Raw genomic sequence first — 17500 nt, 5'->3', positions numbered from 1 at the left:
GGACTTACCCTATTATACAAGGGAGTAGTGTGGAACAGCTCAGAAGGGGGGGGTGGGAGGGGGCAAGGAGGGGGGCAGGGGGGTCTTCACGTGGACTTACCCTATTATACAAGGAAGGAGTGTGGAACAGCTCAGAAGGGGGGTGGGAGGGGGCAAGGAGGGGGGAGGGGGGTCTTCACGTGGACACACCCTATTATACAAGTGTGGAACAGCTCAGAAGGGGGGTGGGAGGGGGCAAGGAGGGGGGAGGGGGGTCTTCACGTGGACTTACCCTACTACATAAGGGAGGAGTGTGGAACAGCTCGGGAGCCCAGAACAGGGGAGTGCCGCCCGGCCGCTGGTTCTGTGCCGCCGTCCCGTCCCAGTCATTGTAGAAGGCGGACCCGAATTCTGTCAGTTTGCAGTGGCCATGCTTGTCGAACACAATGTTTTCTGGCTGGACGTCTCTGTGTATTATGTCCTTCTGGATCACACAGAAACACAATTACATATATACGAATCAACTGATGGTTGAAAAGAAAGAATGAATGAAAAGCTAAATACACAGCTTGCAAAAATAAGCTGGACATTGAAGTCCACCTCCTTTAAAATACGCTGCGTCCCATACGTCTGTACAAGGACACATCAATACATTTTACCAATACTCAAATTTTCACCGTCTGCAATAGCGCACGTTAAGTACTAACACACGCTGAACACTCAAAATCTATGTCGCCTACTATAGAAAGCTAAACACTTGCACACTAACACTAACATGCTAAACACTCACAATCCATACTCATATCCTACTGTTGCAAGCTAAACAATGCATGCTGAACACTAGATACTCATGCACATTCAGAATATTGAAACAAAACTCCATCAGACGCTAAACGCAAAAACTACAACAGGAAAAAAATGAAAAGACGAAACAGTAATAGGTCCACACATTTTTTCTCTCAAACTGTATGTTGTACATAGATTGTCATTTTATTTCAAACGTAACAGCCAGTTTGTTTTGTAGTTTGCCTCTGTGTGTGTGTGTGTGTGTGTGTGTGTGTGTGTGTTTGCGCGCGCGCGCGTTTGTGTGTGTGTTGGGGGGGCGTGAATTCAGTTCAGTTTCTGTGCTACTTACACCGTGTAGAAACGCCAGGGCATCACACAATTCAGCAGCCAGCAATGCCATCTGTTTCCCGCTGAACACGGTGTTCCGAGATATGTGATCCTCAAGGGAGACATCATAGAACTCTGTAAGAATTTAAAATGATGATGATGATAATAATAATAATAATAATAATAATAATAATAACGCGTACAGAGCCACCAGAAAGTCAGTCACGTTCAGTTTGTCAATTCAAACTTTATCATCTCATCTAACATGAGAACCAAGCTGAAACGGAAGAACTGCGAAATAAGTCTTTCAAAACCGAGCATTACTGCCCTTTGACGGATATCGTATTACTGGCATTAAACAGATTCTACAGAGTTAGTGTATCCTCAGTAAAACTTAAGCCATGTTGTAGTTCAATGGGATGAAGTCACTTATTTGACTCAACGGTGCGGTAGATGGCTGATTACAGTCATAATCACCTACCCGTCATAAGAAAGATCGATGTGCGAGTCTTGAAACTCGCCAGCATCTGAATGAAGAATTGTTCCTTGTGCAAGTCTTTTAGAATTCTCTCCTCTGTGCATTCTCTGTTTCGCTTCTTCGCATGCTGTTTCACGCACACCTTGAATTTTTGCCCCCACAACCGGCCTCTCACCCACGCTACGGCATCAAAGGCTGCACAGAAAAAAAAAATGAAGATTAGAACTTCCACAGATTATTCAAATAGATACAAGTACCAGGCACTGTTCCATTATTAAAATATTTCAAATCTTATCTGGAAACATTTTGTTCATACGATGTTTTAAACAATGTATCAGTTCTTTCCCAATATATGAACAGGAGAATAACGGCGGTTTACAGAGAAATTAACACATTGCTAAGAGTAAAAGAAAAGCAACGACAAAACCAACAGCAACAACAACACACACCAAAAAAAATCACAAAAACATTTTGCCAAGAGTAAAAATGGAGAAAAAAATGAAGCTCGACCAGACAACATTCTACAAAATCATTCATAATTATATAACTGTGGAATTGACATCAGGGTTACATGCTTTTTCGATAACAATAAGACTTCCGAAGTCGATTTCTTTTTCTGACAATCCCAAACTAGGGTGACAAATCTCGTTAGTGATCTTATTCTTACTTCATCATCTATTGAAAGCATACCGGTAAGGTTCATGTTCTTTATTTTTCTCCGTTGAAAATTATGCATTTCTTTCGAATTTCTTCAAATTCCGACACATAAACAGGAAATGAATTTCATCTTCAACAGAAGCACCGCACATAAGACAAGTTGACTATGCAGTGTGTGTAAGAGAGACTACGATTTACTCAGAACATATATGTCTTTGTGACACGAGTGTGTGTAACCAAACACACAAAACGTTCAGGCATGAAAACAAGTACTTCAAAGAAAGAATAAATCATACTTACATCCTTCTTCCAAACTGTGATGGCACATCACCTTCTTTATCACCATCCCTTTCTCTGGAAAGGACAAAGTCATTGGTTTAAAAAAAATGTCTTTCGTTTATTTTCATGCAGTGGGAAGCCAGTTCAGTTTTTTTGTTTTTTTGTTTTTTGTTGTTGTTTTTTTGTTGTTGTTTTGTTTTTTAAAGGCACTATCTGAAATACTAATTGCAGAATTCACTCACAAAGTACTTTCAGTGCTGTGAGCTTTTGTCTCATTCCTAGTGGTCACAACACACACACACACACACACACACACACACACACACACACACACACACACACACACACACACACGGAGAGAGAGAGAGAGAGAGACAGACAGACAGACAGACAGACAGACAGGCAGACAGACAGACAGAGACGCAGACAATTTTTTTCATTAAGGTCATAGCCCGTTATGAATGAGAGGCGATAACAAGACATGTAGATATCACAATGACTGGCAATAAGCATTTAACTGTTTACACAACTATAGAAATTAGGGCAATACTTTTTAACTTAAAAGCTTTATATAAATACAATGTGATATTCCTTATAATACCATCATAAGATAATGCCATCAATAAACAAAATTTTAAACAAACAAGGACGTTCATAATATTTCTTTAGAATAAATTTTACTCGAATATCATACAACACGGGTCACTTCAGGACGAAAGGAACTTCTTCAGTTGACTCCTTGCACACAGGACACAGCTCCTCTGAATGATTAACGTTTTAATAGCGATATCTGTGCATATTGATTTCAGAACTCCCAAAGCTTAATCTTGTTAATATGAATTGTAAGTGTCTGTCAATATTCAGCAAAAGACAATTCTCAACTAAAATATGTAGAAGCATAAGCCCTGTTGGCAGAGAATCTATTGATTTGACATGATTTTCCAGTTTTACCATCTACAATCTATTAAACGTTGACAAAAAGATTTCAAAAAACACATTCTCAATACAGACTCCTTGATATTCCCACAAAGTCCCAATCCCAATTCACAAAAACAAGTTCATATATTTGAATCCCAGTTTCTTTTTCCTCAAAATCTAAATCATACAACATATAGGATTTCCATGGAAGTTTATCTTCATTTTTAATAGTTCCAACCAGTATCAAATACATTTCACAACATTTATATAGATATATACATCTATTCGTTTCACTGTATACTGAATCGTCTGGTGTTTTCATTTCAACTGCTAGAAACTTTATGTCCAAATAAACAAACAGATTCATATTATAAGGTGGCATTCTTATCTAACCCCCATAATTCTTAAAAATACTGTATGATACAATAGATTGTATCTGGGTGTTGAAAATCTTTAAAAAAAAATAAAATAAAATAAAAAATAAAAAAGATACCCAAAGAATGTTCAGTAAAACTAATTTCTTCATAACATGTAACAATGCATTTTTGCCCTGTTTGAAAGATCCCTACATGCAGCCACAAAACTCAAACATGCAGAACAAAATACGAAAAACAGTTTCAATACCTTTGCAAGCATTAACAACTGACATACCAACATCATCATACACCCACCTTTCTCTTACTGCCAAAAAATCGCCTTTCCTAAAAACAATATTACTTTTATCCAGTTTAACTTTTAATTGCAGTTAGGTAGCTGAGTTTTTTTTTTAAAGTTATTTAGTTGCATCTGTAGACCAATAGCTGTTGTGAGAAAGAGAGAGAGAGAGAGAGAGAGAGAGAGAGAGAGAGATTCTTATGTCTCAACACATTTCGACATATACAGTGATTCTATAATCATGCTTGTTTTTTTGCCTGTCACAACTATGTCTACGTAAGTTTACTTATACGATGATTTTGTTCTTCCTGTATTTTATTTTTGTCTTTATCCAGTATCAGTTTTCATTTCATTAAATTGACGACTTCTGTTTTACGAACTCCATTATCATACTATTTTCTTAAAAGAAATTTTCTTTCATTATTCTCCTTATTTACTTCAAATATTCACCTTTGACTCCACCTTCCGTCTCCTCTTTCCACCGATTCAGAATTCAATTCCCCACCCCACCCCTCCTACCTTTTAAACGATCATCACACTGTGAAAATTAATACTTATCCGCAATGACAAGTATTGTGATCGGGATATTAAACAAAATTCTTACAACAAAATTCTTTATTTTTCTCCCGTCATGAAAACGTCTGCCTGTCCAAAACAGACACACCTGTACTCTTTTTTTCCCACTGCGATATCTATCATGTACCATGTCCACGTGTAGGCTGGATCTGTAATTACTTTTTCATTACGATGAAACAATTCTGTAACTAATGTTTGCACATAGTCACACATATTCGATTATTCCCTTTGTTTCCATCATTGATAATAATTCGTTATTATGACATTATTCAACATAACTTTTCACTTTCTATTCCTCAAAAAGTGTGTACGTGAGTAACTCACACTGTTTCACAGTTGTTTGAAATAATCAATCTGAAGAAAAGGGTAAACATGAGAAAACACGGGAAAAGACAAATATAGCACAGCTGAAAGAATGCAAAAATGAAAAGACAATACTTACCCTTTCTCTTTTCAGAAAATCCCATCTTCACACACTCCTAAACTTTTCACACACTGAATCAGAGCTGCTTCCATGTGTCTTCACACACAAAATATAAACAAAACAAGCTGCAAGAAGAAACCAATAAAATAAGAATTGAATAAATGAAAAATTAAATCTTACCTTCTACAAATCCACGAAATGCCATCGTCAAATAATTATGCTGTGTCACACACACAAAATTAATACACAGAGACAGAGAGCTGTACACTGATGTTCACCAGCTGTTGTCGCTTCACGTGTTGAACATGTTGTGGTGGCAGTCCTTTGGGACTACCTCCTTTATAGGCCTGACCCAGTCAGCTGACCCACCCAGTCAGCTGACCACCAGTCAGCTGACTCTACCCAGTCAGTTGACCACAGGGGCAGTAAAGGGGACAAAGGGGCTGATAACCCACAGCACTAACAGCAGGACTCTAGCAACACGGTAGTTATTGCTGTGATAGACATACAACAAATGGACCATCTGGAAGTGGTTATGATGGCCAGTGTAGTCGTTGAGGGAGATTATAATACTGCGTGTTTGCCAGTTGTGTACAGACTGATAGAGAAAGTCAACTGTGATATCTACAGATTACTTCATTATTCCCAAGGCAGCAGAATTTCACATGTGGTGTAAAAAATCCACAATCACATGAAAAAAGTCATAGAAATATAATTTTATAAACATGAAGGAATCACAACGGAAAATAACATGGCATGCATTATGTACAAAGAAAATAATTCTGTTTAATTCACGAAGCTAATTATAACATTATTTTCTCTCTGTGCATCATGTGTGTGTGTGTGTGTGTGTGTGTGTGTGTGTGTGTGTGAACGGGCATCTGGACAAAAACCCGGATTTATCTAATCTTCCGCACAGAGTGTACAGTGACCATAGAAGCGATTTCCAGGTAGTCCATTAGCTGTATCTAAAGATTATTATGACAATAATAACAGTGAAGTGGCCAGTCACGGCTTATCTTACTCTCACTGATAGCACAACGGATCTGGACCAGCCCGGATTTATCTAATCTCCCGCGCTGAGTGTATAGTAACCATGGAAGTGATTTCTAGGTATTGTCCATATGGCTGCTTCTGTCAATACGGCGATAAGTAGGGTTGTCGCTAGGGTCCCCCTATTTCCAGGTATTGTCCATGAAGCTGCTTCTGTCAATACGGCGATAAGTAGGGTCGTCGCTAGGGTCCCGCTGTCAGCGTCGTGAATGTAGTCAGCCCCATTGTTCCCCTTTCTTACCGTGGTCACCTGACAGCGTCTGACGAGCCAATCTAAAAGTGGGACCCCAACTGTATTCCATCACTGTTCTTCCTCAGTCGAGTGACCAACACAGCGAGCAGCAATCGACACGTGTGCCAGTACTTGTGCTGTGAGAATTGGAAGAAAAAAACTTTTAAAATGGAAGGTAAATGGGACTTTTTTCCATCAATTTTCGTTTGTGAGGTTTTGTTGTTGTTGTTTTAGACTGTTATACGATTTTTTTTCCCTTGCTTATTTTTGTCGTGCATGTCTTCACTTTGAGAAAGCATTTTGAAGCTTGACATATTTATTCATTAGGCCTTTGACCCATGTCGACAGAGGTTAACACACTCAGAGTTATGGTATGAAAGTCACACAGCAGTTATTAATTATTTACGTATTTCTGATCAGGAAAGCTGTATAAGTTTTGTTACTGAGAAAGACAGAGATGGAGAGAGAGATTCCAAGAGAACGCTGCTGATGCAAATAGCTTTCTGCTGAAAAACAGAAAATTAACTTCAAAATAGTTTTCACGCATGGCCCAGTCACATAAACTACACGCTCAAAGTATCACCACGATAAACATTCAAGTAAAAAATAATCTATAATAGTCAAGTCAAAATGATCTCTATTGAGGGTAAAAGAATGAGCTTATACAGCTTTTTTTACATCCTGCCCTCATAAAAAAGAGAAAAAAATTAATTTAAAAAAAATTAAAACAGGAAGATATGGAGAAAGTGGGGGTCTGGAAAGGATAATATGGAAATAAACAATTACAAAAAACACACCAAAATTCTATCGAGGACAACAACAACAGCAACAGAAATAATGCAAGCGTAAATAGCAATAAATTTACATATGATACTGACACGATTACAACATGCAGTGCGACATTCTTAAATCATTAACTTAATTCAGGAAGAAAAGAGAGAGAGAAAGATACATATATATATATACATACACATACATACACACGCACACACACACACACACACACACACACACACACACACATATATATATATATATATATATATATACATACATACATACACACACACATATGTATATATATATATATATATATATATAGAGAGAGAGAGAGAGAGAGAGAGAGAGAGAGAGAACAGACAGATGGATAAAGGTAACAGTCAAGAGATGGTAAAGAGAGACAGAGAGTCAGAAGGAAAGAGAAAGTTTAAGGTTAGAAAAATAGACAGACAAGTATATGGACAGCAGATACAATGATAGTCATATCAAAGCATCAAGGGATCATATTTTTTCCATCAAATATTTCTGAAGTGCTTTTTTGAATGGTTGCTTTAGACGACATGACGTTAAAGAGGGAGGCAAACCATTCCATATCGTTCCCCCAGAATATGTTAAACTAGATTTATATAAATTGTTTCGGGGGCGTGGAAAAGATAGTTTGTGAGTGTGTCTATTTTCATTAGTAATAAAATTCTGGGTTATTTTCTTCTGGTGCCGTTCCATTCGCTATACTGTGCATACACATACATTTGTTAAGTAACAGTTGACTTTTGAGCGGTAGGTTACTGAAGGCACGGCAACAGATGCATGTGGATGAGAGGGGAGATTACTGCTGCAGTTTGACGTTGTATTTCAGTCACTTGTTCCCCTTTTCTGCGAGTCATGATGCATGGAACGTCTAATTGATAATAGTCGTGACAATGTAATAAAAAAAAAATCTGATTGATAAATGAACAAATAAATGAATGAATACATAGATGAGTAAGTACATAAATAAATCGATAAATAAATAAACAATATAGAGAGAGATAAATAAATAAAATCGGGTACTTCATCTGTGTTCGTTCCTTGTAACTCTCACGTTCACTCGTGCAATAACGAATGGGTATATTCTTTTTACCCAGCTATGTGGGCAGCCATACACCGTTTTCGTGGGTTTGCGTGCTGGACATGTTCACATATCTGCAATGTACTGCATGCTGACAAAAATAATCGGATCTTCAACGTGCGTTTTTTATGTTATGTAGTTTACACAAAGGAGATAAAGACTCTAGGAAGTCGTAATACATTTTGTCGCAGGACATCGGAAAAACCATCCTTAATCCACCGGGCAGTGGTATCAGTATCGAACCCAAGTCTCTCTGATTTGAGTTCCCACGCTCTTACTACTTGGCTATCAGGCCTGTCATCGGATACATGTCACTGTGTTGGTGAACCCGTCACACGGAAAAAAAATTAGAGAGAGAGAGAGAAAATAGACCGATGGAGAGTTCCGTGCTTAAATGACTTACAGAGGCGCGTCACATGATCTGTACTCTCACAGTTGATTGGCTCTCCGAAATTTTGAGCAACAAAGGCGATCAGGAGAAGCAGAACGTGCGAAACAGCAGGCTTCGTTTCTTTTCGATTTTTGCTCTTTTTCGACTTTTTCCACTTCATTGACCAGAGTTTGGTTGTAGCAATGGAGGCTATCAACTGAAGAAATGGAGGACAGCACATGTTTGCTTTTGTGTAGGTCGATCGCCTTTGGCAGTGCTCGAACCGTTCGAGTAGAACAGATGCGTATGTGCAAGATCCAAGATGGCCGCGGAATTCTCCAACGGTCTTATATCTCGATTGGCTGTGTGGATCAGTTGTGATGACAACAAATAAATACACAATACTTGTGCACGTGGAATCGTATGGATATTGTTAAGCAGCGAGAGAGAGAGAGAGAGAACCAACGAACGAACGAACGAACGAAATTTTATTTTGCGAGGGTGAAGGAGTAAGCACAAAGTACTTCTTTACATCTGGCCCTCTGGGCAAGAATAATTATTGAGAGAAGAAGAAAAATTAATTTTTAGAAACATAAAAAATGCGAGAGTCAAATTCACAGCAGCAACATCAAAATTACATGAGCATGTATAAATTAAGTATATTTATGTACAATACAATAATGCTATGAATAAACAACAGTAAGGACAAGAGAGAGAGAGAGAGAGAGAGAGAGATAGAGAGAGAAAGCGCACAACACTTGTATTTGTGAAATTGTGCAGACGTCAGTGTGACGGGGGGGAAAATTTTTTTTTCATCATTTCATCGTGGAAATGTGATGCTGTTGTTGAGAAGACAGTGCTTGCATTTATCTGTTTATGTATTCATTTACTTATTTATTCATTCATTTATTTGTTTATTATTTATGTTTGTTCGTTTATTCATATGTCTATCCATTTATCTGTTTGTCTCTTTTCAGAGATCACACTGGCTGATTTCGACTGCCTGGGTGGGCTTGGCATGGGAGGTAAGTCTGGATGTTGGTAATGTCAGCCGTTCGGGATTCAGGTCAGGCCGTCTGAAACAAATACAAAATCAATATTAAAAAAAAAAAAAGCCATGAATTGTTTTCACATACATCTTACTATCCCCTTTTTCGTTTATGAACGATATTGTCAAAGTGGGATAAACATCTAGATTTAGTCAGGTTTTTTGTTGCTGTTGTTGGTTTGTTTCGTCTTTGTTTCCCATGAGGCCTTGGATAAATCAACAGGCCTTCGAAATCACAATTTTACATAAAATTGTTACATACTTTTGCAATTTTGTCGACAAGGATGATTCACGAGGATGATTCACAAAAGTGTTTTGGTGCAAGGCCCAAAAGAGCAGGACATTCTAGCTGAAAAATAAATTGCATGCATCCATCAGTAATAAAGCAACATAATAAAAAAAATGTGCTCTATTCTCCAAACAACAGGTTTGAGCAGCTGAACGCAGCAAGCAAGAGAGAGAGCGAGAGAGAGAGGGATCATTTGGCATTTCTCTACAGTTTTACAATCTCGGAAGCAGTGGGGCTGACACATTGTCTTCCACGATACAAACCATAATGATTTTGATCTGTAGTACACTGATTATTTTGATTCATTATCATACAGTATCATTTAGAGATAAATAGATTGATATACATGCTTTGTTCATCCACAATTAGTCCAAAGCCTTTGGGGTGGTTTGGACTGTCTCACCATCTCTCCATTCCAATGTTCAGATTTTACTCCTTTTTTTAATGTCAAACTCGAATTAATATTAATTTGAAGAAAAGATTATTAGTATTTATGCATAAAACATGAGACTTACACCAAAGCTGTTTTGACAATATGAAACCAACATGTAAGTACTGTTTAAGAAGTCTGCTCTTTGTGCATGTTGTCACTCACATTGCAGTGCAATTGAACAAGTTCCGAGTCATGTTCTATACAGCCATGTGTAGAGGTGGTTTCAGTACCGTTCGAACATCTCTCTCAATGTTCATCTTTTTTTAAGACGTGATTCTGATATTTCTCATGGGTCCTCGTTCTCCTTCTGCAGCATTCGGTACAGTCCACCTGGTGAGACCCTCCCGACAGGCCAGATGGAAGCAGCCTCGGGGATACCTGGCTATAAAGGAGCAGCAGAAAGATAAGGTTTTCAAGGACCTCCATCAGACAGAAGTCAACATCTGCAGAGATGTCCGTGGTGGTCCATTCCTTGGCCAGCTCCTGGCCAGTTTCCAGAACAGCGACCACCTCTATATCCTACTCGGTACTGGGAGATTCATGATACAATATCGTTTCAATCTGGGACTGAGGTTCTCCTTTGATTTGAAGCTTGCTCAAACGCTGTTTCCATTTACAATCTCCCATCCTATTTTTTTTCTCTTACATAAACACACACAAAAATATTACATTGTGTTTGTTTTTGTCTGTCTTTCTGTTCCTATGTCCGTCTTTTGCTTCCTCTTGCATGGATCCCTGTTCTGAATGGTTATAATCGGGACAGTGTGCACTAGCCGATTGAATCATTTCATTGTTACACACACGCGCGCGCGCGCGCGCACACACACACACACACACACACATTTAATAAATGGTGCGGGGGACGGGGGGGGCAGGGGGGAGGGGAGTTTGTATTTATATTCGCATTTCTCCTTTGTGTGATTTTATTATTGTTGTTGTTGTCACAACAGATTTCTCTGTGTGAAATTCAGGCTGCTCTACCCAGGGAGAGCGCGTCGCTACACTGAGAGGGCCACCCTTTTTTTGGATTTTTTCCTGCGTGCAATTTTAATCGTTTTTCCTATCGATGTGAATTTTTCCAAAGAATTTTGCCAGGGACAACCCTTTTGTTGCCGTGCGTTCTTTTACGTGCGCTAAGTGCATACTTAACACGGGACCTCGATTTTTCGTCTCATCCGAATGACTAGCGTCCAGACCACCACTCAAGGTCTAGTGGGGGGGTGGGGGGGGGGAGAAAATATTGGCGACTGAGCCGTGATTCGAACCAGCGCGCTCATATTATCTTGCTTCATAGGCGTACGCGTTACAGGTAGGCCATCACTCCACAGTTTGTGATGTTATCGATCCTTATTTCTCCAAACTGGGCTGAATGGCAAGTGTTCCTGAGACATCAGTCATGATCGTGTGTGTGTGTGTGTGTGTGTGTGTGTGTGTGTGTGAGTGCGTACGTTCGTGTGTGTGTCTGCGTGTGTGTGTGTGTGTGTGTGCGTTTCTCTCTGTGTGTGCATTGGAGACAATGTCACTGCTATTTAGAATGTTTTTACCGAAGAAATAGACTCCATGTGTATGTGCAAGACTCCCCCAGAGTCTTACGTTACATAGGACTCTATTATATGTGTGTATTCCCCCAGAATACTACAATGGGGGATCCCTGCTGCAACACATCAAGGCCAGGACGGTCTTCAATGGCCGTCAGATGGCGCTGCTGGCTGCAGAGCTGTCTGTAGCCATATTGTATCTCCAGAACGTAAGTTGGTCTTAAAATGTTTACGACGCAATAGGATGTTACAGGAACACACGGACAGCATATCAAGTAGCGTATTCAAATTGCCAGTGTGTCTGTGACAACCAGAGTGTCAAGAGAGAGAGAGCGAGTATAGAAACATAGCTGTTGTACTGATCAGTTCGTTTTCTTACTGAAGTCGATATATAAACAAGTCATATAACACTAAAGCACATGATGACTATGTGTTTGTTTAACATTCTAATCCACTTTGATAAAGTGAAACCAAATTAGACACACTTACAGAAATATTGCTAAATATCAGTCTCTATGTGTTTTTGTTTCGTAAATAATAATCTTTTCGTTTCCTTTACAGAACTCTATTGTCCACCGGGACATCAAGCCGGACAATGTAATTTTTGACGGCAACGGCCATTCAAAACTCATTGACTTTGGAGTGGCCTGCTATGAATGGTGGGACAGTCCCGGCATTTACGAGTCGATGGGGACATCCATCTACCTGGCTCCTGAGATGTTCGTGGAGCCTGTCCTGTATAACGGGGTAAGGACAGCGGTATTTGTGTCACCTGTCAGCACGAAAACGAACGTTAATTAATGTGCACCAGCCACCAGATGTGTTTATCCTAACTGCGGCATGTGTGTTCAGCCATAAGTGATATGCAACAGAAATCTTCTTCTGGTATTTACTTTTAGATAGAGAGCGAGGATTGGGGAGGGAGGGAGAGAAAGAGACCGGGTGTGTCACGTGTTAGCACGCGAACGAACGTTAATGTGCATGCACCAGCCACCAGGTGTGTTTGTCCACACTCCGACACGCGCGTTAAGCCGCTAGTGATACGCGACAGAAATCTTGTTCTGGCAATCACACATTCACTTTAAGATAGAGAGCGAGAGAAAGAGAGAACGTGTGTGTCGTGGAAAGAAGGCCACAAACGTTCACCAGACATGGAGTACTTACGGCGTGGTGTTATGTGTCCTCAGATGGTGGACTGGTGGGCGCTGGGCGTCACCCTTCTGGCCCTGGTCCACAAGGTGGACCCCATGGACCTCTTTGAGGGTCCTCTCAAATCAACAGGACAGCAGAAATGGTGAGTAGGATGCCTGTGTTCCAACCTGTGACAGTAGAGGTTCGTGTGTAGGTGTGTGATAAGTAAACAATATAAATCGAATTGCAGGTGCCATTGTCACGGATCAGTTTAGAATCAGTTTCAACTGCCGAATGTGAGTGCAGCCTTGAAAGTAAACAGATTCATAATTAAATAAACAAATAATAAATTATACATAAAAAATATTTCCTACAACATGATTCTGGAGGAAAACATATATATATATATGTGTGTGTGTGTGTGTGTGTACTGACACATATCAAAGATGTTCGTCCATGGTCAACGACAGAATTAAGTGGATTCGCAAGTGTATGTACAACAGTCCTTTGTTTTCGAACTGAGTTCGAACAGACGCATTGATAAAGAACCAACTTTCCAGTTAGTGGTGGTACATGAGCTTTCTCAGGAAAAATAGTCACAACACAAAGCCGCTGGTAGAAGCTGAAGTTACATAACGTAAGAAATTAATACTAGAAAACTTCTGACAAGAAAAAAATGCTATGCTTGTAGTTTCTAAAAGATGCAAGTTCTCAAGAAGCAAAGACTGTATGTGTTGTGTGTCCTGTTGTGTCTAGGGGAGGATTCCGCATAGCCCAGGGGCTGACTCATTTCAGGCTGGGTATGTACTCCCAGCCCCTTAAGACCTTCATTAAGGGCCTGCTGGTGGAGGACCCTGCACACAGACTGGGGGCCGAAGGGGAGAGGCAGATCAGGAAGCAACGCCTGTTCCATGCTGGCGGAATACTATCGGTGAGGCTTGTGAGGTCACAGGAGTGAGAGCTCTCTCTCTGTGTGTGTCTCTCTCTCAAATATATTTCGTACTTTTCTGAGAAAGTTATTCAACCCAAATTTCAAATTTTATTGTCTCTATATGGTCAACATCTACTGAAATGGTTAGACTTTGTGTTTCTTTGTTTTCATCTGAAAAGGTTCAAGTTGATGCATTCACCTGCTCTGTATTATGTTTTTTCAAATTGTTATACACACAAAAAGCCTATTCACAAAGGATGTAGGACTACATATATATATATGAATAGATCATCGGAGTCCGTCTTTCTGTCTGTTTTGTTTTTCTTTCTGCATTTCTTCTTTCTTCTCTTTTCACTCATTTTCTCCACTGTATCGTCATATAAAAGAGGCGTGTGCAAATCAGACCATAATATTTCCAGTTTATCATATGTGTGTGTGTGTGTGTGTGTGTGTGTGCAGACTGACTTGAAGTGGGAAGCCCTCAGACGTGGGGAATGTCCTCCTCCACTTGAAAAAAGTGAACGTCATCAGCCAAAGCTGCTTGAATGGCTGCAGCTGACCGCTGATTGTGACGGCGACGACAACGACTATGAGGTATGTAAGGATATCCGTTTGTCAACAGTGTGTATGTGTGTGTTAGTTGGCTACCAAGATAGATATGCATATTATACAATAATGTGTGTGTGTGTGTGTGTTAGTGAAAGAGAGAGATGTTGACGTCCATATTTTCTGGTGTAAAACAACGGTCTGTTCGTGTGAACCTCAAGCATGATGTCTTATTGTTTCTACTTTACAACTGTCATGTTGTTGTTGTTTTTTCCCGTAGATCAGTGTGAATGGTTTATAATGTTTATGTGTAAACGTTTGTGTGTGTGTGTGTGTGTGTATGTATGTGAGAGAGAAACACTGAAATGTTTAATGTCATTAGTTGCAGAACTCTAGTGACATAGTATGTATAAATCAGAACAAGAAAGGCAAAGTCTTCAAGACTCACTTGTGATACACTTTTTTTAAATCCAAGCTTTTTATGTATTGAGTATAATGCATTTACTGTTATATTTATATTTTTTGAATTCTCTAAACTTGGCACTTTGATCTGATATTCGACCCAACAAAAGATCTGTCATTATTGTCATTTTTTGCTCAAACAGGAACTTCTTTTGCTAAGCATGGAAGTTTTATTTATTGCAAACGTTTGGTGTAGACAGTAAAACAAGGGAAATTACTCTGCTGGGGAACTAAGTTTGCTTTAAACTGATCTTTCTCATCTTAAACATTACATTTTGAAATTATACTCAATGCATAAAAAGCTTGGATTTTTTTTTAAAGTGCATCACAAGTGAGTCTTGAAGGCCTTGCCTCTCTTGTTTCAAAATGTAATGTTTAAGATGAGAAAGATCAGTTTAAAGCAAATTAACTCCACTAGCATTACAGAGTAATTTCCCTTTTTTTACTATCTGCACCAAAACGTTTGCAAAATAAATATAATTCCATGCTTAGCAAAAGAAGTTCCTGTTTGAACAAAAAATGATAATAATGACTGCTCTAGCTGTTGGATCAGAATATCAGATCAAAGTGCCAAGTTTAGAGAATACAAAAAATATAAATATAACAGTAAATGCAGTTTGCATATAATTAGGCTTCATTCTTTATTTTTTTTGTGCCCATCCCAGAGGCGCAATATTGTTTTAAACAAGATGACTGAAAAGAACTGAATTTTTCCTATTTTTATGCCAAATTTGGTGTCAGCTGACAAAGTAGTTGCAGAGAAAATGCCAATGTTAAAGTTTACCACGGACACACAGACACACACACACATACAACCGAACACCGGGTTAAAACATAGACTCACTTTGTTTACACAAGTGAGTCAAAAAAACTGGTGCAAAACAGATAACATGGAACAGAAAAGAAAAACAGAATTGAAGCAGAATAAACTACTAAGGGATAAGCGACAATTTGGTAGAGAGAGAGAGAGAGAATTAAGGTGAAAGTGAGAGAGATTGTTTCAAATTACTGATATACTAATGAGCATAGGAAAAAGAATACATGTAAAAACCTAAAAAAACTTTCATACTCTTTGACTGTATCAGATGAGAAGAAGAAAAATGTATTGTTTTACCTAAACAACCTGTATATTTCTTTTCAGAGATACGACAGCAATTTCCTCGTTTATGAGAACGACTAAATTCAGAAGTGAACTGAGCTCCCATCCACCTTGCCTCAGACACATCCTGGGGATGCCAGGCCATGACAAAATTCCCTTCAGGGAGGTGCTGAAAGAGAGCCAGGTCCACAAGCCTGGTGTCACTGACAGCCAGCAACTGGGGTCCATTGGAATCCTGTCAAAGGGAGACAGTCCATTGTTGTACCTGATACTGTTTCTAGTGTAAAACAACGTTTCTTCTTCTTTGCTGTTCCTCACATCTGGAACAACCTTCTCATCTTTTTAAAATCTATCTACAAGCACTCTCAGCTTCATTGTTCTCTGACACCACCCATGTCAGTTCACTTTGGGTGTATGTATGATGTATGGTGGGAGGGGAAGAGTGAGTGTGTGTGTGTGTGTGTGTGTGGCGGGGCGGAAGGGTTGAGGGTTTATTGAGAAAGAGTGGCAATGAATGTTTTATGTAACTTGTTTTGTTTTTGTTGTTGTTGTTTTTGTTTTGTTTTGTTTTTTTTAATGTAAAGCGCCCTGAGTTCGTAGAGAGAAAGGGCGCTATATAAATGTACATTATCAGCAGTAGTAGTAGTTTCTTCCCCTGAGATGACTCTTCCCCATTATGTAGAGACAACACTTACAGTGTGGTGGTGATGCCTGTCTCTGCTGTAATGCTGTAAAATTGAAAGAAAAAGGTATAATGATAGTGGCTTAAACAGTAAACAGTGTTATAAACAGGAGAGAAAAAAAAATGAAGACAAATATTACCAGTGTGTGTGTGTGTGTGTGCGCGCGCGCGCACGCGAGCCTGACAAGGCGCACTGGTCGGGCATGTACTTTGCAGATTTGGTGTAGCGTATGTGGATTTGTCCGAACGCAGTGACGCTTTCTCGAATAACTGAACTGAACTGAACTCTCTGTGTGTGTTTGTGTGTCTATGTGTGTGTGTGTGTGTGTGTGTGTGGGTGTGTGTGAACGAGAGAAAGAGTATACATGTCATATGATTATTGTACATTTATGTACTATCTATATTATGAACTACATGGGTATGATATTATTGTACAGGTGTAAATCTCTTTTTGCCATAACTTGAGTGTCTTGTGTTTTGGTACCCGTGTTCCTTTTATAAGGCGTCTTGTCTCATTGCGATGTGTGTTATGCAGATGTGATAAATGTTCAAATATATTTCATCGACTTTTATTAAATGTACTTTTGCTCATATTTTTACTGACTGTCAGTATGTTTGAATTGGTCTTTCCTTTCGCTCTCTCTCCTCATTCTGCATCCCCCAGACCCTCACCCCGACCCGACCTCTCTCTCTCTTTCTCACTCTTTCACTGTCAGCCAC

General features: G+C 39.3%; 2 protein-coding genes across 2 annotated transcripts in view; one reads left to right on the top strand and one right to left on the bottom strand.

Annotated features, from left to right (window-relative positions):
- Positions 1 to 1165, bottom strand: part of LOC143292172 (putative serine/threonine-protein kinase DDB_G0277449) — a 3559-nt gene extending 2394 nt beyond the window's left edge. The window contains exons 1-2 of the mRNA XM_076602355.1: positions 1115 to 1165; positions 272 to 463 (exon numbers count right to left, since the gene is read on the bottom strand). Of these exons, the coding sequence (XP_076458470.1) occupies positions 272 to 463; positions 1115 to 1165 (243 nt within the window). The remainder of the gene's footprint in view (positions 1 to 271; positions 464 to 1114) is intronic.
- Positions 1166 to 8943: 7778 nt separating this feature from the next.
- Positions 8944 to 16384, top strand: LOC143292171 (protein kinase C alpha type-like). Its single transcript, XM_076602354.1, has 8 exons — positions 8944 to 8965; positions 9599 to 9646; positions 10705 to 10917; positions 12023 to 12138; positions 12491 to 12676; positions 13117 to 13223; positions 13817 to 14014; positions 16219 to 16384. The coding sequence occupies exons 1-8, from the start codon at positions 8944 to 8946 to the stop codon at positions 16382 to 16384; spliced, it is 1056 nt and encodes a 351-aa protein (XP_076458469.1).
- Positions 16385 to 17500: the final 1116 nt, after the last annotated feature.

This window comes from Babylonia areolata, chromosome 18 (assembly GCF_041734735.1).
Source record: "Babylonia areolata isolate BAREFJ2019XMU chromosome 18, ASM4173473v1, whole genome shotgun sequence".
In the NCBI taxonomy this organism is placed as follows: domain Eukaryota; kingdom Metazoa; phylum Mollusca; class Gastropoda; order Neogastropoda; family Buccinidae; genus Babylonia; species Babylonia areolata.
Note: the sequence above shows the minus strand (reverse complement) of the source record. Positions and strands in the feature narration are given on the sequence as shown.

Bases quoted from the DNA above. Each gene is read 5' to 3' on its own strand.
- LOC143292171 (XM_076602354.1), top strand. From the start codon at position 8,944: ATGGCCGCGGAATTCTCCAACG. The intron at 8,966-9,598 runs GTCTTATATCTC...GTCTCTTTTCAG, and splicing joins GGCCGCGGAATTCTCCAACG to AGATCACACTGGCTGATTTC. The intron at 13,224-13,816 runs GTGAGTAGGATG...TGTTGTGTCTAG, and splicing joins TCAACAGGACAGCAGAAATG to GGGAGGATTCCGCATAGCCC.